Source organism: Protopterus annectens, chromosome 13.part0 (genome assembly GCF_019279795.1).
Source record: "Protopterus annectens isolate FY-2018-M chromosome 13.part0, PAN1.0, whole genome shotgun sequence".
NCBI classification, from domain to species: Eukaryota; Metazoa; Chordata; order Ceratodontiformes; family Protopteridae; genus Protopterus; species Protopterus annectens.
In genome coordinates, this window is record NC_056747.1 from 132919301 (window position 1) to 132946652 (window position 27352).

A 27352-nucleotide genomic window follows, 5' to 3' on the forward strand; every position below is an offset into this window, starting at 1 on the left:
GGCCCCCTTGTTAAGGTTCACCTATTATGCTTTCCATAACAGTGCTTTCTTAAGACAGAAGCAGGGGACAGTGGGATTGCAGAGACCACTTACGCAGGCACCATCTGCTGCATATGCACCATTACACTTTCCTCATGTGGAATCCTGCCAGGGGAACCATTAGCCCTGATAGGGCTATGCACTCTATAGTGTTCTGAAAAACAAAACCACAAAAAAGTGACTTCGCTATACCAAGATGATGAATACAAGGTCAGGAAACAGCATCTCCTTCAGGGAAGCAGGCCTTGGCAGTGTCCAAGATAAGCTTCCAGGAACAGAACTAGTCTTGTGGTTACTTGGGATTTTACAAGGTTAGGAGAGAGCCCCAAGCTTTGGGAGCAGGCCAGGATAAAGTGCAGAGTTGGAGGTTTCCTTTAAGGCTGGAACATGAAATCATGCAGTCATCCAATTAAAGATAAACATGAATGCCCTCAGTCCAACACTTTTTTTTTTATTTACAAACAGGCAAGGAATTAAACTGTCAGTAAGCATACCAGTCTTTAAATTTCAAGTATTATCCATCTCTGGCCTGGTTACAGGTATGTGGAGACAAGTATCCTTTGTGTCTAGTGCAAGGACAAACGCTTGAGGAACAAAAAACAAAAGGGCCTACAGAGCTCGCACTTTGATTTCTTGCTCCTGTACAAATTTAACACTTGATGAATATGACTGACCTCCAGATGAATAATTTCTTGAGACTACAAATGGTAGCAAGTAAAATCATGTACCTTTTTTCTGCTCAGATTCTCCCTCTATAGCCAGCTGGTTAAAATCTAGCAGTACACAAGTCTCAGATTTATTTTTCTTCCTGTACGGGGGAATACCAGAGAACTATGATCTTTTATAAACTGCAGCAAGTATTTCTTGCCCTAAGTTTCTTATAGCCCTCATGTTCTTCATTATCTCCCCCCCACCCGCCACCCCCAAGTCTCAAGTGTCTTTTTTTTGGGGGGTGGATAAGTGGGCTGCGGCTGGGAGGAGGTAACACTGTTCAGTCATACCTGCTCATTTGTGGAGACTTGGCCATAAGGGCCCCCCATAACTCTCTCTACGGTCATAATGTTCTTCAGTCTTCTGCCTCCAATTCCCTTACTCAGTTCCCCACCCCCTTACTCAATTCAACTCTCTCTCAAATCCTGCACTTCAAAAAAAGGTCTCTACTGCTCTTCTACTCACTTGATCAAAATATATCCTAACTGGTGAATGCTGATATCCACCAACACCAGTGTAATGTTCTATCCTCATCTTTCACTGCATCTCATTTTCTGATTAGCTCACAACACTCACTACAATGGAGAGATGATAAAATGAGCAAACAAAGGAGTGTAGTATTGCTGGAATTCAATTCATGTTCAAGTCTTGGTGAGTACCTTCATGAGGTGGACTTTTTTTTTTTTTTTTTAAACAAAATCTCACAAAAACTACACTGATAAATCAGATAAATATATACACATACATACACCGTGTGTGCGTGTACATTATACAGCAAATATCACAGATGGGCTTAAAAATAAGACAGATGGAGGCACAACTCCCAGGATAAAAAGTGCCCAATCCTGGTAGGTGCACTGGTGCCACGACCAGAAAAGGGGGGGGGGGGGGGGACAGTGTGAGATCCTCAAGACAGAAACATTCCTATAATATGGTTAGGCCATGTGCAGGGGTAGGATGGCCCCCTCTTGTAGAAGTAATAGTCCACAAAAACTGACAGGGCAACAAAGAGCAGTAAAGACGACAAAGTGGAGTATTGAGGACAACAAAGAAATTGTGTATTGTTACGATTGGGTTCATAGGAGGATACTAGGCTATTGGCCTGGAGACCCTCATGAGCCTAGTCAAGAATTTCGCCCAAGTTCCTTTATTTAAAGTCAGCACCTGTTTCCCCTGTCCATCAGGGACACAGGTGGGATACCACGGGTGTATTTTCCGTTTCCCATCTAGTCGTCCAGGTTCCTCTTAAAGAGGGCTAGAGAGGTACTCTTGTTTGACATGAAGAGGAAGTCTACTCCACCGATTGGGGGGGGGGGGGGGGTCTTTGGGACACAAATCTATCCCAACAAGTTCTATTAATGTCACAGACCAGGTTAAGGTTTTGCGTGCTGGTTGCTTGAGTAAAGTGAGTCTTACGGATAGGCAGCAATTACATCAAGGGTGGGTCAGATGGCCTTGTATGTCACACAGGTTACCTCTGAGAAGTCTGTAAGAGACTCAGTAGAGGGACAAGGCTTTTAGCCCATCTGTACAGGATAGGTATTTGATACCCTAGACTTTCCCTGTCAGGAACCTCTGTGGTCTCTCCAACTGCTGCATGTGCTTGGCAAGGGGGGATTGTACTCAATAATGGGTGTGATAAGGGAAGAGTACATGGATGTTATGACCTCAGTGTTCCTGGGTGAAATACCCTTAATTATGAGGCGAGTCATGTAGAAAGCCTTTCGTACAACACAGACAACGTGGTGGTCAAAAAGTGAGGTTGCTATCATCCTGGGTGCCCAAGTCCCTCACGACTGATCGTGTGCTTAGCAAGTTATTAATGTGATAAGTGAGGATGCCATTTTCCCCAGAGAGGATAATGATGCATTTCCTGGTATTCAGTATGAGGCCATGAGTCTGGCACCAGTCAGTTTGAATAAGGCCCTCTTGGAGGATGCTCACATCACTAGGGGAATTTAAAACAGCGCCCAGCTTGCAGTCATCTGCAAACTTGTTCAGCCACAGATCACTGGCTTTGTCTTCCACCTCAGAAGAGTATATCCCAAACAGTAGAAGCCCAAAGACCGATCCTGGAGGTACATCGGTTGTTACGGGTCTACTACTAAAGGTGTCTTCTCCAACTCTGAGTGGGTTCTTTCAGTGAGCCAGTTGGCTACCAATCTGGTAACATTCCGGTTGATGCCTAGCTGGGAGAGTATCTATTATGCCCAAGTATAGTGTCTAAAACTTTGGTTACGTCAAGGCAGACAGTTGTGCACAGTCTTCCCCTCGTCTATGGCTTTGGTAACTGTTTAAAAGAAGAAGACGACCAAGTTTAACAGGCATGACCTCCCTTTGACAAAATCAAGCTGTGTGGGATCAAGCAATTGGAGGTTGCCAATGTCCTTGTTTATAAGGTCCACGATAATGTGTTTCATGGCGATGCAGATCTGGCTAGTTAGTCTGATAGGACTACAATTTTCTGGGTCAGTAGACACACCACCTTTGTGTAGAGGTATGACCGTGGCTGTCCTCCATTCAGCTAGGACAAAGATGGTGCGCCGAGGCTTTGGTTGAATACAGTGTCTAATGGAGCTGAGAGCTCATGCCAGAGTTCATGAAGCAAGCAGCACAGAATTTCCAGATAGAAAATATACAAAAAGGTTTTCCCTTCTTTCTTGCTGGTTGGGTTCAGAGCCGATCCTCTGCTCCGACTCTGCCATCTTCAAAAGTTCGTGAGCTGCTTACTGGCTCGAGGTCCCCTTATATCCCATGATGCCTGGCGCTAGATGCCCAGATCTCGTTTGGCAAGTCTAATTGCAGACATAATAATAAAGAAATCCTATCCTAGAATGCATAAATCTTACTGGAGAGACTATTAGACAGAAGGGAATAGCCAGAGAAGACTCGGCCAGCGAAAATTCAAAAACAACTCTTCTCGGTCCACTAGGATAGGGGGATGGAGGGTGAGACGCAAGAAAGAAGGCGAGAAGAAGACAACTAACATGGAATGTTATGGTAGGTACATAACTTCTTTATGTTAACTTGTCTATCTCGCCTTCATTCTAGCTGGCTGGGACAGCGTCCCTAGCACCTAAAATCCTGGGTGGCTCACCGGAAAAGACTCTTCAGAACAGTGGAACCAAAATCAGCTCTGGTTCTGGAAACCAAATCCAACTTGTAATGCGAAATTAAAGTATGTGGGTTGGCCCATGTAGCCGCAGCACAAATAGATTCCATGGGCAACTTAGCCCGAAAGGCCACCGAAGTAGCTAAAGCTCTGGTGGAGTGACCTTTTGGTTTAGCCGGCAATTCTTTATTCCTCAGTTTATATATGAATGTGATGACACAAGTCAACCACCTGGATAAGGTTACCTTGGAGACCGGAAGACCTTGCTTACCTACTGCATAAGACAGGAAAAGTTGATCTGATTTTCTAATATCCTTGGTTCTATGTAAATAAAAGCGCAGCTGCCTCTAACTGATGCAACTTATATTCCACCCTGTTGGAGTGGTTAGGGAAAAAACACAGGAAGTTCTATGGACTGATTCAAGTTACTCTCTGAAGAGACCTTAGGAAGGAAGGACAGATTAGTCCTAAGAGCAACCCTGTCATTGTGGAACACGGGGTATGAGGGACGGCTAGAAAGAGCCTGTAGTTACGAAACTCTTCTGGCTGAAGTAATAGCTACCAGAAAAAGGGTTTTCCAAGTTGAGAACTTCAATGAACAAGAAGCTGCAGGTTCGAAAGGGGGCAAAATTAAAGAAGCTAAAATCAAATGTGGATTCCACGGTGGTGGAGGATCTCTCACTGGGGGCCTGAGCAGAGTGGTTCCTTTGAGAAAAGCTTTACACAGCTTATGAGACATGATACTGTTTTCGGACAGGCCAATGTGAAAATTTGAAATTGCAGCTAATTGAACTAATTGCAGCGGAAGCGGACCCAGCATAGAAGAGTTCCGCAAGAAATTCCAAAATGTAGTATACAGGGGCTGAAAAGGGGTTAATACTTTTAGCCTCTGCCCAGGAAGAAAAATTTCCACTTACTAGCGTAAGTTTATCTAGTCTTAGACTTGTGTGATGACAAAATGATTTCGCGCACAGAGGGGGAAATTCAGGAAGCCTGGCTAAAGTTGGAAGCGAAGCAACCAAGCTGTGAGCTGGAGAGAGCGTAGGGATTGGTGCAGCCCGCCCGACTGATGAATCAGGAGGTCTGGAGCTAGGTCCAGAGTCCAAGGCTGCTCGAGAAGATAGCGAAGCAGGAACGGGAAAGTACAGTTTTGTACCTACCATAAATGTAGATGTCCGATAGGAATGCATCTGCAGTCCTTACAAATGGGTTGTCCTGTCGTCAGGCAGCCCTTCGGTCGGCCGGATTCCAAAGTCTGGGTCTGGCCTCGGCTGGTGTCGCACTTCACCAGACGTCATAGCTGCAGTTATTCGGGTATAAAGGCATCAGCCGACGCCATTTTCCTCAGTGTTTCTTGCCCCAGATGCCAGGTGCCCTCCAGGAAGGCTAAATTTGGATAAATGCAAATGATTCCAAATAGTAGAGAGCAAACAAAAAATAAGCATGTAAGTGCATATATACAAACAAATACACCATAATACATTCCCCCAGCTAGCTACAAGATGGGCAAATACCCTAGGAGTACCACAGAGGGGAAAGGAGGGTGGGTAATCCTGACTGCAGATGCATTCCTATCGGACATCTACATTTATGGTAGGTACAAAACTGTACTATGTCCTTCAAGGATGCATCTGCAGTCCTTACACATGGGTAGAATACCATAGCCAAACTGAGGGAGGAGGAGAAATAAAATTATGGTGTAGTTAAGATCCCTTGCAAAACAGCAGTGGCAAAACCTGCTCGGGATCTAGAGTATAAAGGTAAATTATAATTCTTGGCAAATGTATGCACGGAGCTCCAAGTAGCAGCCTCTAAAATGTCTTTGGTAGCCACTCCTCGTAGAAAAGCTGTGGTAGTGGCTGTAGCCCTTGTAGAGTGAGGTCTGATGTTTTCTGGAGTTTTCTTCCCATGGTAGGAGTAACAAAATCTAATGCAATTTCCTATCCACTTAGAGATTGTCTGTTTTGAAATTGCTTTTCCTTCCATTCCTGTTGCATATGCTACCAGTAGCTGGTCAGTTTTTCTATTGCCCTTGGTTCTGTCCAGGTAGTAGCGTAATTGTCTATGTACATCCAAGGTATGAAACAGTCTTTCTCCCCTGTTCTGTGGGTTGGGGAAGAATATAGGTAGGTGGATAGCCTGATTTAAAGATACTCTGGAGACCACCTTAGGCATAAAAGTTGGATTTGTTCTCATGGACACTATCTTGATGGAAGATCAGGAAGGGCTGTACTGCCATTGCCTGTAGCTCAGATACCCTTCTTGCTGAAGTGATTGCAAGCAGGAAAGCAGTTTTCCATAAGTATTGTAATTCTGCTGTTGCTGCTGGTTCGAAAGGAGGGAGTGTCAATTTTTCTAGCACAAAGTTCAAGTCCCATGCTGGCAATGGTGGCTTCCTAGGTGGTTTTACATTTTTAATTCCTCTCAGAAACTGCCTGAGCAGAGGATGTGAGAAGACTGGAGGATCCAAGTCGTATTTTGCTGACATAGCTGATGCATGAATCTTAATGGAAGAATAGGACAGGCCGTTGTGGAAGAGCTCTGCCAAGTATTCCAGGATGTTGGCTATGTTTACCAGTGACACATTCTCTCCTTTTGCAGTACTCCAAATGTGATATCTTTTCCATTTTGCTGAATAATTTTTCCTTGTTGAGGGTCTGCGAGCCTCCAAGATAATGTCTTTAACCCTTTGGGATAAATTTGGGTTAACTGGTCTTATGTAATGTTCCAGGCAGTCAGCTTCAGTGTTTTCAGGTTTGGATGCAGGGTGTTGCAGTTCTGTGTTAACAGCAAGGGAACTAGGGGTAGTGGTCATGTTTGTTCCCGAGACATGCTCCTCAGTAATGGGTACCAATGTTGTCTTGGCCAATCTGGAGCCATCAGAATGATCCTTGGACGGTCCTCTTTGATCTTCAATAGCACCTTGTGCATCAAAGGAAGTGGTGGGAATGCATATGCTGTCAGGTTTTTCCAACTGAAAGACAGGGAGTCCACTTTCCAAGCAAGTGGGTGGTACGTCCTTGTGCAGAATTCTTCAGTTGGTGATTGCGTGGGGATGCAAATAAGTCTATTTCTGGGAGTCCCCATTTTCTTGTAATGGTTTTGAAGATGTCCGGATGTAGCATCCATTCGTGGGCATCCGTGGTAGTTCTGCTTAGTATGTCTGCTAGAATGTTTTCTTTTCCTGGTACAAAAATTGCTTGTAACTGAATGTTGAAGCTCAGGGCCACATTCCAGAGGTCCATTGCCATCCGGCATAGAGGGTACGAATGTGTGCCTCCCCGTTTGTTGATGTACCACATAACTGTGGTGTTGTCTGTCCTTATCAACAGTTGACCTTGTCGAAGAAATGGTCTGAATTGCCAGTTTTACTGGCCAGCATTTCCTTTTGATTTATGTGTAGGCGCAGCTGGTCTTGAGTCCATAAACCTTGTATGCACTTGTCCAGCATGTGGGCCCCCCAACCGAGGTCTGAGGCGTCCGTTGTGATGGTTTGGCTTGGTTGAGTGCTGTGGAAGGGCAATCCTTTGTTTGATTGACAGGCCTGAGCCCACCATTGGAATTCTTGCTTCAGGCATGGGATTATTGGAATTTGGGTTTCTAGGCTGTGCTTGTGCTGAGACCATAAATTCCTTAGGTACCACTGTAACTTTCTCATATGCAGTCTGGCATGTGGAACCAATATTATGCAGGATGCCATGAAACCCAAGGCTTGTAGGACTTTTCTTGCTGTTAGATGGTTCTGCTTTGTTAATGCCAAGAAGTAGAGAGGGAGATGCTCCTGTTTTTCTACTGTTAGGAATGCCATTTGTTTCGATGTGTCCAGCTCTGCACCCAAAAATTTTATCCTTTGGGATGGTATCAGCCTTGACTTTTTTATATTGACTGTGTATCCCAGGGCTTGTAGTAGATAAGTGACCCTTTATAAGTCTTCTGCTAGCTTGTTTTTGTTGTCTGCTTGTATCAGGCAGTCGTCCAGGTAAGGGTAGATTTGGATTCCCTGAAGCCTGCAATGAGCAATTACTGATGCCAGGCATTTCGTGAACACTCTGGGCGCAGTAGATAAGCCAAAGGGCAATGCTGAGAATTGATAATGCTCTGATCCTGCACGAAATCTGAGGTATCTTCTGCAATTTGGTCGTATGGGGACGTGCAGGTATGCCTCCTTGAGATCTAGAGTTACCAGTCAAGACTCCTTGCCCAACATGGGAAGAAGCTGCTGTAGGGTCAGCATTTTGAATTTTGGAACAATGAGGAATGTGTTTAAAGCGGACAGGTCGAGAATAGGTCTCCATTTGTTTTCTTTTCTTGGTACCAGGAAGAGTCTGGAGTAAAATCCCTGTCCTTGCTCCATAGATGGTACCTTTTCTACAGCTCTCATCCTTAATAATTGATTTATTTGTTTTAGAGCTTCTGCCTTTTGATTTGGAGGTAGGTTTGGCATTCCTCTCTTCCCTGGTAGAGTATGGAAGTGAAACCTGTAACCTTGGTCTATTGTCTGCAAAATCCACTTGTCTCTTGTGATGAAATGCCAGTTTACTGAAAATAAGGCTAGTTTCCCGCCTAAGGGTGCTTCTAGTTGTTCCCTGGTAGGCGGTGCCAGAGCCAAGTCACTGTGATTGTCCTGTAGTAGTGGTGGTGGCTGTGTCTGTGGCTGTACCTCGCTGGTTGTTACCCTGCCACTGGCGTCCCCTGTAGGTACCCCTGGATTGACTTCTGCCTCTTGAACGCCTATTCCTGCCTCTCTGAGCTCTGGAGGAGTCTGGAAAGGACCAATTCTTGGAGGGCCAATTCCTGCTAAACCTTGGAGGTTGGACCTGTAAGAAATCTTTCACTGTTTGGACAGATTTTGCCTTCTCTTCCATCTTCTTCAGCACCTGTTGTGCAGGAGAGCCAAACAAACTGATCTTGTCCATGGGAGCATCTAGTAGCTTTGATTTGACATGGTCTGGTAAGGCCTGCTCTTTTAACCATGCATGCCTTCTGATAACTGTGCCAGTCATGGCTGATCTAAAGGAAGCCTCCAGTGCATCATAGCCGCATTTTAAGGAATGGTTACTGACTTGCTGAATGTTACGTACCATTTCCTGTACAGATTTTTTGTCTAATGGTTCATCCGAGGACAGCTTTTTGGTTAACTGGTCTAGCAAGAATTCTTGATACTGGATCATGTGGAATTGACAGTTCAAGGCCCTAGCTGAAAGAGTAGCAGAAGTGTAAACTTTTTTACCCCATCTGTCTAAGGACCTGGATTCCCTTTCAGAGGGGAGGGTTTTTTTGGCAGAGGTAGCTGCTACAGCCTTAAGTCCCTGGGAGATAGTCTCGGGATCTGCAAAAGGAGCCTTATACAAATGATAATGCGTGTCCGGGACCCTGTAGTACCTATCGGGCTTAGCAGGGGCCGGAGGTAGTGAATCAGGAGCAGTACAAGCATCATTAAATGCATCATCTACAACAGAGAGTACTGGAGGTATGGCTAAAGGCCTATGTTGTGGTAAATGCAGAAAAGTTCTAAGCCTTTTTCTAGAGTCCGAAAAATCCTGGCCCTGCCACTGAAATTGTTCCCTCATAGCATGCAAGGTTTCCCCAAAGGAAAATTCCTCAGGCGGAGATGCAGAAGGAATGGACTCTTCAGCATCAGAGTCTTCATAAGGGGAGAAAGGACCCTCTGGAGGGTTTGTATTATCTGAATCATCAGAGGAATCATCTGTAGAAGCTGGCTCAGGGGGCTCTGCTCTAGGCCTCTTCTCTGGAGGTGGGTGAGAGGCCCTGTCTGGGTGAGGTTGGGATCCCCGGATTAAAGAAATGAGATCCTCTGCTAGACTAAGCATTTGTGAACTAGAGCTAGGCCTGAGAGAGTGGGTCTTAGCAGGCACAGATTTAGTAGTTTTAGCTGCTTTAGCCCTGCAAAGGCCTTAATAGACATGGTTACAGGTGGCCTAGCAGCTCCACGTGCAGGGGTTGAAATATCCAGATAATTCCTGAGAAACTGCAAGAGCCGGTGGGATTTCAGAAGCAGATTCCACCAGGCTGGAAGAGGCCTCGGTAGGAGGTAAGTTTTCAGCTGAAGGAAGAACCGCTTGCTCGGTTTCAGCCGAAACCAAGACACTCGCGGTTGGCTTAACCGTGGTTTCGGCCGAAACCGCGGACCGCGAGTGTCGGTCCTTTTCTTTGCGCTTTTTAGATATTTGCGTAGTCGGAGGTTTTTTAGAAGTCTTCGGTAGTAGTAGAAGTATTCGGTAGTAGTAATCTCTGGTTCTGACCGACCGGCACTTGCGAACAGCTTCTTTTTCGGGCGCCACGCGGCAAGAAAGACTGGGGAAAATGGCGTCTGCTGATGCCTTTATACCCGAACTGCAGCTATGACGTCGGGTGAAGTGCGACACCAGCCAAGGCCAGACCCAGACTTTGGAATCCGGCCGACCGAAGGGCTGCCTGACGACAGGACAACCCATTTGTAAGGACTGCAGATGCATCCTTGGACATCCATATTTGTCGAGGCCAGTAAGGAGCAACGAGGATCATTTTGCAACCCAATATGGTAGCTTTCTGAATTGGCTTCGGGATTAGGGGAAAAGGAGGGAATGCATAAAGAAGTCTCCGAGGCCAATCGTGGACTAGAGCGTCTCTTGGGGAATGTCCGGGAAGCGGTAGGAGATAGAAAAAAATTGCTGCACTTGAAGGGAGTTGCAAACAGGTCGCAGCAAGGTTGGCCCCATTTGCAGAAGATTTGGTCTGCAACTACCTGTTTCAGAGACCACTCGTGAGGCATGAGAATTGCTCTGCTCAGTCTGTCTGCTATGACGTTGGACCTCCCAGGGATGTGCGTTGCAATTAGAAACAGTTGGGAAGAGATCGCCCACTGCCAGAGTCGGAGTGCTTATCAACATAGGGGGTAGGACCTGGTTCCGCCCTGCTTGTTGATGTACCACACTGCAGACATATTGTCTGTTTGAATTGCAATGGTCCCGGTAGGAAGAGAGTCCTGAAGAGCCTACAATGCTAAGAGCACGGCCCTCATCTCCAAGACATTGATGTGCAGATGGTACTCGTGAGGTTGCCAGGTGCCTTGGACTGTTCTGCCCTGATAATGCCCCCCACCCGCTCAGGGAGGTGTCCGTGGTCACCGTAGCTACTGGAGGGGGGAGAACAAATGGTATGCCATAGAGCAGTGATGTGGAGAGCATCCACCACGCAAGGTGCTTCTTGCATGCTTGTGTGATCATAATCATGTAAGACATGGGAAGCTGCTGGAAGGACCACTGGGTGAAAAGCCACTGGAGAATCCAAATGTGAAAGCGGGCTAGAGGGACAAGTGTGATCGCTGCCGCCATGAGACCCAGAGTTTGAAGGACAAACCTGGCTTGAAATCTTTTGCATGCTAATAAAACCTTCACATGCTGACTATTCATTAACACCCTGTCTGGTGGGAGGCTTGCTAACATATCTTTGGTATTTAAATTTGCGCCTATAAAGGACAGACTGACAGGGTGACAATGCAGACTTTGAAATTTATTGTGATACCTAGCCTGGAACAAGTATCAATAGTGCAGTCTCTGGCTCAGAGAAGGTGAGGTCTGGTGGTAGCAGTGAGGAGCCAGTCGTCGAGATATGGAAACACCTGGAATCCTTGCCATCTCAGGTGAGCGGTAACTACTGCCATACATTTGGTAAACACCCTGGGGGCTGTGGTGAGACCAAAGGGCAGAGCTCTGAACTGATAATGGCTGGCTCCCAGCCAGAAGCGAAGGAATCTTCTGGAGCATCTGTCCATTTTGATGTGGTAGTACACATCCTGAAGATCTACAGAGCACATCCAATTGTCCTGACCCAGGAAAGGCAAAATGGACTGTAGCGTGACCATAAGGAACTTCGTTCTTTGTACAGACCTGTTCAGTCTGCTGAGATCCAGAATGGGTCTCCAGTCCCCCGTCTTTTTTGGTACCAAAAAGAACCTGGAGTAAATTCCGGATCATTGTTGGTCTGCTGGGACTTGCTGGATGGCACTTTTCTTAGCAGTTTTGAGACTTCTTGAACTGCTTGGTCCCTTAGATTGGGTGGAACGTCTGGAAGGGACTTGTCTGACCTTAAGGGGGTGCGAAGGAAGGGAATTCTGTAGCCTCCGGATATGACGGACTGTACCCATTTGTCTTGTGTTATGTCTTGCCAGGCTCTTGGGTACAGCGATAATCTTCCCCCGACTGCCTCCAGAGGTGGGCAGCCAGGTAACCCTTCAGGGATGCTGGAAGGGCTTCTCAGAAAAAGATTCCCTGCTGTCCTGATTTTGCGGACCCCCTTTGCCCAGAGGGCGGCGTCTGTTATTGTTCCCTCCGCTGCCCCTGGATGGGAACTCACCACGTGTTTCAGGCAAGGCTCCTTGGGATTTCCGGAACCACATCTTTCCACTCTTCTGACCCTTAGGATATGATCTGGAAAGAGTGGAAAAACAGACTCCTACTGCAGAGAGAGACTTGCCTTCCTGCTCACATCTGGTAAGGGTATCTTTCACCTGTGATCCAAAGAGAGAGGAACCATCAAAAGGAGTGTTGGTGAAAGACGCTCTGAAAGGTTCTGCAAAGTTACATAGCCGCATCCAAGTGTGCCTCCTTAGGGCCACGCCTGTGCCTGCGGCTCTACTCACACCATCGGCTGCATACGAAATGAGCCTCATGGAGGAGTTCACCACTGAAATGAGTCGCCAGCTGGAAGGCTGCCTTAGCCTGGGCCCCCTCAGCTGATGGATCTTGGAGGGTATCTCTAAGCTCTTTCAAGAGATCCCTCTCAAGACGGATAAAGTGGCACAGGTAATTCAGGGACTGCATGTAAAAGGTCACTGAAGAGAACATCCGTTTCCCATATCTGTCCATCGTCCTGGACTCCTTGCTAGGGGGATGGACAGATGAAGTTTCAGCCAACTTCTTCTTTGTGGCCGCCATTACCACCATGTCATCAACGGGGACGCCTTTGGTCAAGAAGTGTTTGTCCTGCGGTGCGGTAATGAATTTGGCAGGTGTTCTAGGGGTCGGTTCCACTGTGTCTGGAGCCGTCCATGCCTTCAGAGCCACCACAGACATCAGTGGGTCGAAAGGCGGACACCCCCAGGTGGTGGAAGGTCGGGGTCCAAACGCGTCCAGGAATACAGACATCCTCAGAAGGGCTTAGGGCAGTCCATTTCCCCCTCTGCCTAAGCATCTCAAGGATGTCTGAGAAGACGACATCTTCAGAGGGGGATCTTGGGGACCCTTCCGACTCCTCTAAGTCAGTATCCGATGCGATACTCAGGGGAGTCAACATGCTTCCTCTTGCATTTCCTCTTGCAAGGTGGCTCCTCTGAATGATCAGGGGAGGCCTCGGAAGAGGATACACCCAATGGGGTGACCTGCAGTGCTGGATCGCCACGCTTGGGGTCTGGAAGAGGGGCAGAGGCTGACGCAGGCACCCTAGGGGGAGGAGCCGATGGTGTCGATCGTGGGACTGACTTGGGGACCAGTACACTCATCACCTCCATGGCGTCCCTGCCCGGACACAGAGAGGGCTCCTGTACGCACCGAGGGGGACGGCTCCGAGGCAGATGCGGGAGCTGAGCTCACCTGAGCCGAAGCCCCCAGGGGGAAAGCGGGGTCGGATAAGGGTCCGATGCCACTAGCCCCTCTCACAGCCGACGAGTGAGACTTGGCGCCCAGATCCCTCCAGGGAAGGTACCATGGAAGGGATCGGAGCCGATGAAGGAACCGAAGGAGAGGGTATAGAAGCAGACGTTAACACGACTCGAACCCCAACGAACTCTGGCTCCGAGCTTGTAGGATGAGTCGGAGGAGGAATATCTACAGCTGTGGACGGAGCAGACACCTGATGAGGGGGGCTGGACAACATTTTAGCTAAGGCCTGTGATTTTAACAGCCTACTGATCACTCTTTCCAAGTCATGGTCCGAAAATCTAGAGTACCAAGAAGAGTGGGATGAGCTATGACTACGCTCCGATTGGAGCTGAGGCGACCTCGGAGCCGAACTTATAGACTCCAAAGGAGGAGACCTGGATCTTTTCAGACTCTGAGGGCTCCGAAGAACGTGTTGGAGCCAACTGGGAGGAACATCAGTTCCAGCCGGAGCAGAGATAGATTGTGTGGCTTCACCCAACGACTGCTCCGAACTGGAAGCCGAAGGTTTAGGTGGCCTGGAAGATTTCACGGGCTGAGCCTTCGCCGGTGAATCCTGGGGTTTAAGCAAACCACTCAGGATCAATTTGTTTTTGCGCTCCTGCAGGACTCTTGGACTGAAAGCATGGCAAATCAAGCAAGAGTCCTGCAGGTGCACAGCACCCAGACAATAAACACAAGTGTGACTGTCAGGGACAGCTTCCGACAGCATGAGTCACACTTCTTGAATCTGGATGGCTTAGGATCCTTGGACATCCTAGAGGAAAACCAATGACAAGAAACACACAGAAAGGTTAAAGTAACTAGCCACTAAGAATTGCACACTACAGTTACCACAAACAAACTGCAAGTACTACTACAAACAAAAGAAATGTATTTAACACTAAACACCAACAGTGATAAAAGGATTTTTTTTCCCTTTTAGAGGTGATAGAGAGAGAAAGGTTATCCTGTAACTTGAGTTTCTTGGGAGAAGCAATCGGAATCTAAAGAAAAAGTAGCTACAATACAACAGTCTAATCCAACAACTAAAACTACACTAAAACTAGCAGTTTTGACAAGAACAATACAATAATTAAGTTTTATACGACAGAGCCAGTAGAACAACCTCGCAGCAGAAGCGGCAAACGAGATCTGGATATCTAGCGGCAGGCATCATGGGATATAGGAGGGCCTCGAGCCAGTAAGCAGCTCTAGAGCTTTTGAAGATGGTAGAGTCGAAGCAGAGGATCGGCTTCGAACCCAACCAGCAAGAATGAAGGCGAGATAGACAACTTAACATATATACTTTCATACAAAAACTACCGAGTTTCAAATGAAAATTTGTGTTCATTAATACAGCTTCATAAAAAGTCATTTAGATGTGTTACTGATGCATGTAACTGTACAGAAGTCAATTCTGGGCACACTGCGGGTGTTGTAAAGAGCACTTTTGGCTAAAAGTCTGACAACACTAATTTCATGAACTTTAATCATACTTTGACTTGGAAGTGGGGTCCATTCCCACCACAGTATTAGATACTCATGTCTTGGAGAATTAAAAAAAAGGGGGGGGGCAAAACACTACTGTCTACTAATGGATTCTACCTTATGTTTTCAAAGATCAAAAAGCACAGTTGTGTACACTTACCATAAATGTAGATGTTAGGAGTGTATTCACTGTTGCAGTCATCACATTTGGGTCATCTGTCTGCAGGTAGCCCTCAGCCAGCCTGTATACCAGAGTCTTGGGATTTCTGCATCGGATGCTGTCACTTCTTCCATGAAGTCAGGTTGTCAGGGGTATAAAACATGCAGCAGATGCCATTACATCAGTTTTTCATGCCCGAGATGTCAGGAGCCCCAAATATGGGAAGCAATTATATGGTATGCAACACCCCCAGCAAAAGGCAAATACATATGGTAAAAGATAAGCCAAACCAAAAAGGATAGGTAGAAGCAAAGAGAAGTCAGGGGGGCTGGAGGGAGGGTAACCAGGACTCCAACAGGGAAAACACTCTAACATCTACATTTATGGTAAGTGTACACAACTGTACTATGTTCTTCGTGTTTCACTGTTGCAGTCATCACATTTGGGTTGATTTCCAAAGCTAAGGAAGGGTGGAGGTAGTTAACAATAAGGGCTGGCAACCAGGCCCTGTAAGACTGCTGTGGCAAACCCAGCTCTGGATTTAGAAAATATATGCAAGTGGTAATGCTTGGTGAAAGTGAGTACAAAGCCCCAGGATGTCCCTGGTAGGGACTCCCCTGAGAATGCTGTGGAGGCAGATGTAGCCCTAGGGGAATGTGTTCCGATTCCCTGTGGGGTAAGGTTTCCCATGGTGTTTGTAGCAGAAATGGATTGCTTTGAAATGGTCTTGCCCTCTGCCCTTGCAGCAAAACTGACTAGCAGCTGGTCAGACTTTGAGAGGCTTAGTCCTGTCCAGATAGAATCTAAACTGCCTGTGCACGTCCAGGGAATGCAGGATCCTTTCCCCTTTATTCTGAGGATTAGGGGGAAAACGTTGGCAAATGAATAGACTGGTTTAAAGCCACACCAGACACCACCTTGGGAATAAAAGATGGGTTAGTCCTGAGGGAAACCCTGTCCACATGGAAGAGGTCCGCCTCTGGAGTCCCCCCACCTGTTCCTCAAAAACTTGAATATTTTGGGTTCCAGTTTCCACTCATGTGGGGCTATGTGAATTTTGCTTAAGTCATCTGCCAGTGAATTTAAATTTACCTGGCAGGAATTGAGCTTGTAGGTGCACTTGGCTGCTCAAGGCTGTGTTCCACAGACCATGGCTAATCTGTAGAGTGGGTAGGAATGCGTTCCCCCCTGCTTATGTACCACATAACTGTGGTGTTGTCTGTCTTTACCAACAGTTGTCCAGAGAGAATAATGCCTTTGAAGGCTGTCAGAGTGTTCTGTACAGTGAACGTTTCTTTTTGATTGATATGCAGGTGCATTTGCTTCGGGTTCCATTTGCCCTGAATGCACTGCGCTGCCATGTCAGCCCCCCATGCATAGTCTGATGCATCTGTTGCTACGGTTTGGGCGGCAGGGGTAGAGTGAAAGGGAGTCCCTTGTTGTGGTTGCAGGCCTCTGCCCACCAAAGGAACTCTGTCCTTACGCAAGGAATGATAGCAATCTTTGTTTCCAGGTCTTGAGAATGTTGACACCAGACACTTTTTAGGTACCACTGAAGTTTCCTCATATGCAGTCTTGCATATGGAATTAAGAGAATGCAAGAGGCCATGAACTCTAGGGCTTGCAGTATTTTTTTCTTGCAGATAACCGGGTTTTGGTAGACAGTAGATTTAAGTAGTTTGTCAAATAAATTTGTTTCTCTGGAGTGAGGAGTGCCATCTGGGAAGTTGTGTTCAAGCTTGCTCCCAGGAATACAATACGTTTGTTAGATACCAGCTGTGATTTCTTTTCGTTGATGGTACCCCAGTGAAGTTATAATCTTTACAAATGCCAGGTGCTGAAGCAGCAATTCCTGACTGTTCGTTGGAATCAGGCAATCGTCCAAGTAAGGGTAAATTTGAATTCTTCTCTGCCTGCAATATGCAATGGCTGGAGCTAGACACTTTGTGAATACCCTGAACGCAGTAGATAAGCCAAAGGGAAGTGCAGAGAACTCATAGTGCATAGAGGCTGCTCTGAAGCATAGGTATTTCCTGCAAGATTCCCTTATAGGGATGTGCACATAAGCTTATTTTAAGTCTAGGGTTGCTAGCCAAGAGTCCTTGGCTAGCATAGGAAGCAGCTGTTGGAGAGTTAGCATTTTGAATTTTGGAACCACCAGAAAGGTGTTGAGAATAGACAGGTCAAGGATAGGACGCCAAGAGTTTTCTTTTCTGGGAAACAAACAGTCTGGAATAAAAGCCTTGTCCCCTTTGTTCTGCTGGGACAGGTTGAAAAGCCTTGATACTGAGAAGAGAAAGTACTTGCTTCTAGGCCTCGGGGGGGGGGGGGGGGGTCTGGCCATCCGCTTAGAGCTGGGGAGTGAGTGTAAGTGGAATCTGTATCCCTGGGAAACAATGTTCAAGTCCCATCTGTCTTGGGTAATGTATTCCCAGTTTTTGGCAAGCAGGGCAAGTTTTCCTCCTAAAGGTGCAAGTACTTGGGCAAGGCTTGTAGGAATGAAAAATAAGTCATTGTGCAATTTTTACCACAGGATGACAGCTTACTACTCCCTGTTTTGGATGTGGGAGCACTCCACTGCTTAGATCTGTGCATAACGGAGACTGAAGTCTTGGTGGTCTGCTGCCCCTGGGCTTGGACTGAAGGCCTGTAAGGGACTGGAAAAGACCAGTTTTTTGAAGGCCAATGCCTACTGAACCTAGGTAGGCTGTAATTGTAAGAAATCTTTAACAGTTTGCATAGATTTAGCTTTCTCCTCCATCCTTTTGAGAACGACTTCTGCTTTATTGCCTAACAGATGCTCTTGATTTAATGGTGTACCTAGTCATTTTGCTTTGACATGATCTGGCAAGTTCTGTTCCTTAAGCCAAGCATGCCTTCTAAGAACAGACCCAGTGACAGCAGCCCTGCAAGATTCTTCTAAGGCATCAAACCCATATTGCAAATTATGCTTACCAACTTAGTTAGCAGAATGCATTAACTCTTGTAAATCTTCGTCTTCTGCACAGTTAGGAATCAGCAACATTTTTTGTTTAATTACCTCCGTAATATGCTGCTGATACTTTAACATACGAAACTGGCAATTTAAAGCCCTAATGGCAAGAGGAGCAGAGGTGAACACCTTTTTACACCATCTGTCTAAAGCCCTAGAATCCCTGTCAGAAGGGGTAGGATTTTTGACAGTTGCAGCCTTAATGCCTTTAGGTCCCTGGGAAATGGTCTCTAGAGCCGCAGTAAGATTCTTAAAAATGAATGTGTGTGAATCAGGCACTCTCTATAGTACCTGTCAGGTTTCCTGGTAGCTGGAGGCAAAGTATCAGGGGTAAGACTGGATTCCAAGAAGACAATTTACAATTTCCAGAACAGGAGGGATAGCTAGAGGCCTGTGCTGAGGCAAGCTTAAAAAGTCCCCAAGTCTCTTTTTGGACTGGGAGTAGTTCTAGCTCTCACAGTGGAAATGCTCTCTAAGGGTGTGCAGGGTTTCACCAAAAGAAAAATCTTCTGGATGTGAAGCAGAGGGAATGTAATCCTATGCATCAGAATCTGCATAAGTAGATAAGGGTATGCCCTGGTAATCAGAAGGATCAGAGTTAACAGATTCCTCATCACAAAAATCAGAAGGAAAATCAGTTCTTGGTCTTTTTGAGGGGGAAGGCGGACTTCCCCCAATTAAAGTAATGAGGTCCTCAGCCATTCTAAGCATTTGTTTTTGTGGCATGTGGGCCTGACAATGGGCTTTGGTTGGTTTCCTAGGCGTACTGTGAACCTTGGGCCTGAAAAATTCGGTACTACTGGTTTGAAACTAAGTCGTCAGTTTACTATGAAAATCGGAAGGCCTGAATACGCCCTCAGAAACCGGTGCCTGCACAGCAGCTCCAGACCCATACAAGGTAGAGACATACGCAGGTTCCATAGTCTAAGAAGCATCTTTCGGCATACCGGACTCCGAATGGGTCTCAGTAGAGCCCTGCGAATCTGTAGAAGTGGGTATCAGGGGCTGCAAAAGCACCTCACTGGAGTACCGGCAGACTGGTGATTACCTTAACAGAAGTACCGTCGGCAGCTTTGGACCTATGCAGTTTGTCTCTGTCTTTATCCTTACATTTTTTTTCAGAAGATCGGTAGTCGGATGGCTTATCGAAGCCATTTCAGGGTACAGAGATAGAGAGAAAAAGAATTTAGCTACAGAAATTGCCCGAATAGTTCGGAAGCTGAACAAGACACAAAACCGACAGTGAGGGACGTTGTGGTCTGGGCCTAAACAGGTGGCGCAGTAAGAATGAAAAGCTCTGGAGCTATTTGCTTTCCACAGGCAATACTTAATTTTTTCTGACATCGGTTAGAGCAAGAAAAAAGGATCCACAATGGGGTGCTTATCTTTTAGAACACTTCAGGTCTGAAACTCAAAAAATGAAAATTTCAGGAGGCAGCAGACCGGCATTTGCAAACTGCTTCTGCTTCTGGCACTGCACGGCAAGAAAGAATTAATGGCATCGGCTGCATGCTTTACACCCCTGATGAACTGACGTCATAGAAGAAGCGACAGCAACAGACACAGAAATCCCAAGACTCTGGTAATTAAGGCTGGCTGAGGGCTACCTGCAAGCAGGTAACGCAAATGCAATAACTGCAACAGTGAAACACTAAGAACATCTCTCAGCTCCACCCATATAAAGCATTAAAAATACACACCTAAAAAATTTTTAAAGCCTGTTTGAGTGCAAGCTAGAAATCAGACTGAATTTCATGAAGTTCTGGATTAATCAAATTACCACTCAAAATTTATGCAATATGCATGCTAGTCTGTTAAATTTACATATGTACCTTCTTCCTTGGTCACACTCTTTTCATCTTTGTCTTCTTTGTCAGCGCTATAAACATAAAACCAGATGTTAAATTTGTCATATAAGGAGAATACCAAGCATAAATGAACATTATAAATTGCACTACCTAGAAATATCAAAATAAAAGCCAAAAATTGTCCATGTAACCCTTGTATATATGTTAGAGGCTGGGAAAATATCACCTTGGATGTTAGGAACAGCTTTTTCCTTTCAAGTGGCAGTAAAATTTAAGATTATATCTGAACTGTATATTACACCGTTAGAATAAGGTTGAGAAACAACCTGGAGGGGCAAAGAAGAGAGAAAATTCTTGTAACATATCTAAAATATGCAGGAAGAAAAGATCAAGTGCAAGGTGGACAGCCAACTACAAGACAGCTTACTGGCATCTCTTTAAGACCAATGGAATATAAAGATAGTGTCTGGTCTAGTACTGAAAGCAACAAACCTCATTTTCTGATCACCACCCTCAATGGTAGAGGACTCTCTAGGCTCAGCAGACTCTTCACCTTTATCTTCAACTTCTACACTCTCCGGTTTTCCTGCGAATTCCGATTCAGCTCCTTTTTCTATCCTGTCTGTCTGGTCTTCAGAAGAGGATTCTAGCTTCCGTGATGGTTCAGCAGCCTCATCTACGTTTTCTGTGAATGTCGCACTGGAATCCTTCTTCTCGTCACTGGACGACTCTGCTTGGCTCTCCTTCAACTCTAAATCAAACTCTTCTGATTGTTTTTTGACAGCATCTGGTGTTGACTCACTGTTCAAACCTACAGCAACCCCATCCTCGGCCTGACTGCCTTCCTCTCCATCTTTCTGTGAATGGTCCACTGTAGCAGCATGCTCGAGAGGCTTCTGATCTGAAGAGTCTTCCTTAAGAGGCTCAGATTTACAAGTTTCCCTCAAACCGTTGTCTATTTTCTCATTTTCTATGGATTTAACAGGAATAGAATGGCACAAGGTTTAATTACTACTGAAACATATCATTCACAACTGAGGAACTGGCATGGCTGCCTAACTGCGGCTCACTTCTAGTAAACAGAGATTGGAAAACCTAATTATGCAAAACAAATTACTTATCTATGCAATGAAAAATTATTCACCTAGAAACTACTACAAAAGTAAACTCCTAAGCACGATGCTAATGAAAAGGAGGTCCATAATGCTCTTCATTTAGAGGATCAAATGACTGATGTCTTCACTTCCTGATTCTCAATTCCACAAAATTAACTGTGTGATATTCTGACATTATATTAAAAGTCCATTTCCCCGAAATCTGTGAAGTCGTAGAAAGCAGTTCTTTACTATCACCTTCCTTCAAGAGATGCAACTTTTCAGTCCTACAAAAGCGCAGGCATTTTCAGTAGCTGGTCCCATGAAGCAAACCTCTCTTCGTTTCTTGCTTCCCACTAAAATGCTAACACTACTCTAAGAAACTTATTTTACCACACTAAAGATTTTTTTAAACATCCGTGTTATCACCAGATCTGTTAATGTTCTCACATCTGTATACCACCAACCCATTACAAACCTGTTAACAGTCTTAAATTTTAACAGGCTGGGCAACAAAGTTTAACAGGTTTGACTAACTATAACCCAAACAAAAATAAGCCCATAAGTGTAATTTAACATGCTTATGCGTTATGCACATTAACACATCCGCATACATATACTACCCATGATCTGGTGATATACAGTGGCTTTCCAATCTCTGTAATCCTGTCCTGGGGAATAAGTGCACTGTAATAAAAAACATGAAGTTTCCATTAAAATTTTTAAAAATGCTAAAAGCAAAATATGTACCACAAGATGTATTTGCTATATTACCTGTCTCCACTGAAGTTTCTTCTGAATCCTACAAAAAAAAAATATTGAATTAAAAGAAATTGCAAGATACTCAAGGAAACACTCATGCAAGAATTAAAAACGCACTTAAAATGCACTTTCGAGACATTAACCTTAGAGTCAAACTATTTAAAAGAAGTGTAATTTTGTCTAACAGTTCACTTTACATCCTGAAAGTCAGCAGACAAAAGCTAGAAATTCAAGTTTAATTACAGATGCAGGAGAAATCCTTACATGGTTGCAAGGAAAGATATCTCCAATGCAGCTTAGTTTAAGGTATTTTCTTAAAAAGCCAACCTACTTTAACTACAATATATAGGGTTTGATTTAGATGGAGCTAGCTTGAGGGGTGCTGAAAGCTGTATAACCCCCAAACATAAATTGATTAAATGAAAAAGTCTTCAATCAGACCCAGACCAAATGGGCTACACTTTGGAAATCTGCATTCTAATTGTTCAACAATCATCTAGATCCTAACATAAGCCAAAATGGAAACACTGCCAGGATAAACTTCAAATATCTCACCATTTAACATTAGCAAATCAAGAACCTACAGTTCTACACAGAAAGTACAGTTGTGTGTGTATGTTTCTTTCAGCTTTTCCCGGTTAGGGGTCGCCACAGCGGAACTCCGGTCCGCTAATGACTGGTAGTGTATTTTTACGTACCGGGTTACCAGCCCTGACGCACAACCTTCAACGAAGGCATGCCCCATTCACGTATGCCTCCACACAGAAGACACACTGGTTGAGAATCTAACGGGACAACGTCTTGCTATAAGGCGACAACGCTACCGCAGCATACCTACCATAAATGTAGATGTTAGAGTGTATTCACTGTTGCAGTCATTACTCCTGGGTTATCCTGCTGGCAGGCTACCCTCAGTCAGCCATAATTCCAAAAGTCTAGGTCCGGCGTCGGTTGCTGTCGCCTCTTCCCTGACGTCAGTGTGCCAGGGGTATAAAAGATGCAGCAAACGCCATTTTCTTCAGTTTTTCTTGCCCCAGATGTCAGGTGCCCCAAAAATTGGTAGGCTGAAAAATATGCCAATAAGAAATGCATGTACAAAAACAACATGTCCTTCAATTACAAGCAAGTACACCAAAAAGGTTGTATAGGAGAGAGAAGTGCAGTTAAGTCCCAGCAAAGAGAAGGGGGGGGGGGTAACCTGGACTGCAACAGTGAATACACTAACATCTACATTTATGGTAGATACACAACTGTACTATGTTCGTGTTACCCTGTTGCAGTCATTACACTTGGGTAGAATCCCAAAGCTGAGGATGGTTGGCTGGGCTAAATAGGATTAGGAGAGGCTATAAGGCCCTGCAGAACTGCAGTGGCGAAGCCTGCTCTGGACTTAAGAGCAGAGAGGCAAGTGGTAGTGCTTTGTAAAGGTGTGCACTGAACTCCAAGTTGCAGCCTCTAAGATATGTTTGGTTGGTACTCCTCTGAGGAAGGCTGCTGAAGTGGCTGCTGCTCTGGTGCAATGAGGCCTAATGCACTTGGGCACTGATTTGCCATGTTGAAAATAGCAGAAACAGATGCAATGGCCTATCCATTTAGAAATAGTCTGTTTTGAGATAGCCTTTGCTTGTGATCCTGCAGCATATGACACTAAAAGTTGCTTAGTCTTTCTGAAAGCTTTAGTTCTGTCCAAGTAGAAGCACAACTGCCTGTGTATGTCCAAAGACTGCAGAATTTTCTCACCCTTGTTCTGTGGATTTGGGTAAAAAGTAGGCAAGTGAATGGTTTGGTTGAGGGCCACACTGGACACCACCTTAGGCATAAATGCAGGGTTCGTCCTCAGAGAAACCCTGTCTGGATGAAAAATGATGAAAGGTTCCACAGCCATGAGTGCTCGTTAACTCAGAGACACGCCTTGCAGAGGTTATTGCTAGCAGCAGAGCTGTTTTCCAGGATAAATATTTTATATCTGCTGTTGATGCTGGCTCGAAAGGAGGCAGTGAGAGTTTTTCCAAAACATAATTGAGGTCCCAAGCCGGAATTGGTGCTCTCCTTGGAGGCCTAATGTTTCTGGCCCCTCTGAGGTACTGCCTTAAAGGATGAGAAAAGATAGGTGGTTCTGTATTGTAATGGGCTGAAATGGCAGAGGCATGAATCTTAACTGATGAGAAAGGCCTTTGTTCAGCATCTCAGTTAGGTATTGTAAAAATCTGAGGAATATTTGGTACAGACGTGTCAATGCCTTGTTCCTGGTTCCAAGCACAGAATCTCTTCCATTTTTCTGCATAAGACTTTCTGGTACTCTGCCTCCTGGCCTCTAAGCTAACATCCATAACAGCTTTTGAAAGTGGAGTGTTCTGAATGGCTACATTATCCACCATGCTGCCAGACTTAACATCCTGAGTTGGCTGTGCAGGATCCGATTGTTTTGTTGGGTCAGCAAGTGAGAAGTTTGAGGCAATATCCATGCTGGACCTTGAGACAAGCTCTTTAGGACTGGGTACCAGTGCTGGCGTGGCCGGTCTGGTGCAATCAGTATCATTTTTGGCTTCTCTTGTCTGACCTTTAGTACTCTAGGAAGGAAAGGCAGTGGGGGAAAAGTATATACTATTAGATTTTTCCAGCTGAATGATAGGGAGTCCACTTTCCATGCTTGTGTGTGACAAATCCTTGTGCAAAACCTCTGCAATTGACAGCTGTGGGGGGAGGCAAATAGATCTATGTCTGGGCATCCCAATTTCCTTATCATGCTGGAAGACTTGTGGATCCAGTTTCCATTCGTGGGGATCCATGAGGTTTCTGCTTAGTTCGCCTGCCAGAGTACTTGTTTTTCCTGGCAGGAATTGTGCTTGCAGGTGAACTTGAAAAGCCAATGCTGTGTCCCATAAGGTCATTGCTAGTCTGCAGAGGGGGTAGGAATGTGTACCTCCCTGCTTATGTACCACATGACCGTAGTGTTGTCTGTCTTTATCAGTAACTATCCTGGATGAAGCAGGTCCTTGAAAACTGTCAGGGCATTTTGAACAGCTAGAATCTCTTTTTGATTGATGTGAAGATACATCTGGTTTGCAGGCCATGTGCCCAGAATACATTTTCCTGCCATATGCCCCCCCCCCCCCCCCCCAGGCATAATCTGATGCATCCGTTTTCCAGTGTCTGTCTGGCTGTGGGTAAACTGAATGGCAGACCCTTGTTGTGGTGACAGGCTTCTGCCCACCATCGAAACTCCTGTTGTAGGCAGTGAATGCTGAGTCCAAACACTTTTCAGATACCATTGTAGTTTTCTCATATGCAGTCTGGCATAAGGAATTAGTAGAATGCAGGATACCATGAAACCCAAGGCCCGCAGGATTTTCCTTGCAGATAAGTGGGTTTTTGTTGCCAATTTCTTGAAGTAGTCAGTTGCTTTTGCTTGTCTGGCGTGAGATAAGCCATCTGGGCAGTTGCATTTAAGCTTGCCCCCAGAAATATTATCTCTTGAGAGGGCACAAGTTTTGATTTCTTTTCGTTTACTGTGTACCCTAGGCCAATAAGTAATCTTTTTACAAACGCCAGATGCTTTAGAAGAGTGTCTTTGTTCTCTGCTTGAATTAGGCAGTCGTCCAAGTAGGGATTATTTTAATTCTTTGTCTGCAAAACGCAATTACTGGTGCCAGGCACTCTGTAAAGACCCTAGGCGTAGTAGATAAGCCAAAGGGCAGTGCAGAGAATTGGTAATGCATTGAGCCAGCTATGAATCTGAGGTACCTTCTGCAAGACTGTCTGATTGGGGCATGCAGGTATGCCTCTTAGGTCCAAAGTTACGAGCCAAGCATGGGTAGCTGCTGTAGAGTCAACATCTTGAATTTTGGAACTTCCAGAAACGTATTTAGTATAGACAGGTCCAGTATTGGTCTCCAGGTTTTGTCCTTCCTGGGTACTAGGAAAAGTCTTGAGTAAAATCCTTGCCCCTGCTCTTGTTGTGGTACTTGCTGAATGGCCCTCATATCCATGAGGGCTGTAATTTGTTTTTGTGCCTCTGCCCACTGATTGTGTGGCAGGTCTGGCATGCCCTTTGACCTTGGTAGTGTGTGAAAATGGAACCTGTAGCCTTGGGACACTATGTTCAAGACCCATTTGTCTTGGGTAACCATTTGCCAATTTGATGAAAAAAGTGCTAGTTTTCCCCCTAAGGGGGCTGTCAAAAGAAAAAATGCTTGGGACTGGTAGAGGAAAGTCATTGGGACTGTTTCCTGTAAGGTTGTGATTTATCTTCTCCACTTTTGGAGGTAGGAGCACCCCATTGTTTAGGCCTATATGAGCCTTGGGGCTGAGATCTGCCTCTGGGACGCCTGTATCTGCCTCTTTGTGGTCTGTCTGACACTGGAAAGGACCAACTGAAAATTGAGAGTAGACAAGGAAGGGAGGGACCAAGAAATGTGGTTCATGTAGGTATTGTGTCTATATGGAGACAGCTGACAGTTTTACTATAAGAAAAGAAACCTTTTTTTCTTAGAAATAGTTATAACTGTAACAGTAAAAGAGTAGTGTATCTAGCCCAGTGTGAAAAATGCACGTCTTTCTATATAGGAAAGACGGACAGACGGCTGAAAGAGTATACGAGCACATTTATGCCATTACCAAAAATAAAGAAGAGAATGCACTTGCAAGGCACTGTAGATCCCACACAGGCCACTCATTTACATTCATGGCCATTGACCAAGTTGAAGAAAATGCCCATAACTTGACAAATGAAAACATATTGAGATTAGAACTGGAAAAGGAGTTAAGTTGGCAACTCCATGTAATGGCATGTAGAACACCAGGACTTAATGAGGTGTGTTCAATTACTTGTATCCTAAAACTTAAAAGCCTATTAAGATGAGTGTATCTAAGGTACAGCTGTTAGATTTAGAACCAAAGTACAGACACCGTACAAACTGTTGTAGATGAACGAGGACTAACAGGCAACCAGGAGATGACCACCAACAGATAAAGGCAGGATACAACCCAACAAAGTTCAAAAAAACAATGTCGACTCCAATGGTGAAATAAAATACAATTCCATTTATTGTGGTAAACGAATGTTACCTAGGTTTCGTTCGAAAACAAACTTCTTCAGACAAAAAACCTAAATGAAGCACATTCCTTAAATACAATACTTTGCACTCAATTACACCAACTGCCAACAATCAATCATGTTAATTTCCCAATTAACTTTAGTTTAAAATATAAATGTTAAAAAAGTGACCTTGTCTCCTCTTATTATATACACAAAGTAACATCATAACACACTGCGAAAAATGAATTTAATTACTGATCGATTTGTGTCACTAAACCCTATTATACATAATGTTATGATAAATGACTACAAAAATACATGGTATAAATATAAATTTAACACTACAATGTTGTGACATGTACATGTATATATATATAATAATAATAACTATTAATCTTACTTCCCTATTTGATTAAATACAAAATCTATTGTGATTAAAATCCCTACCCTGTCCTTAAAAAATGTTGAATTATAATATGATGAATAAAAATAAATAATGAATGAATTATT

General features: G+C 44.9%; 1 protein-coding gene across 2 annotated transcripts in view; it reads right to left on the reverse strand.

Annotated features, from left to right (window-relative positions):
* The window catches only part of LOC122817656 (scaffold attachment factor B2-like), a 1188489-nt gene that overhangs the window by 897655 nt on the left and 263482 nt on the right, over positions 1–27352 (reverse strand). For both annotated transcript variants that reach the window (XM_044090719.1, XM_044090720.1), the window contains exons 5-7: positions 21817–21844; positions 20441–20918; positions 19973–20019 (exon numbers count right to left, since the gene is read on the reverse strand). In XM_044090719.1, the coding sequence (XP_043946654.1) occupies positions 19973–20019; positions 20441–20918; positions 21817–21844 (553 nt within the window). The remainder of the gene's footprint in view (positions 1–19972; positions 20020–20440; positions 20919–21816; positions 21845–27352) is intronic.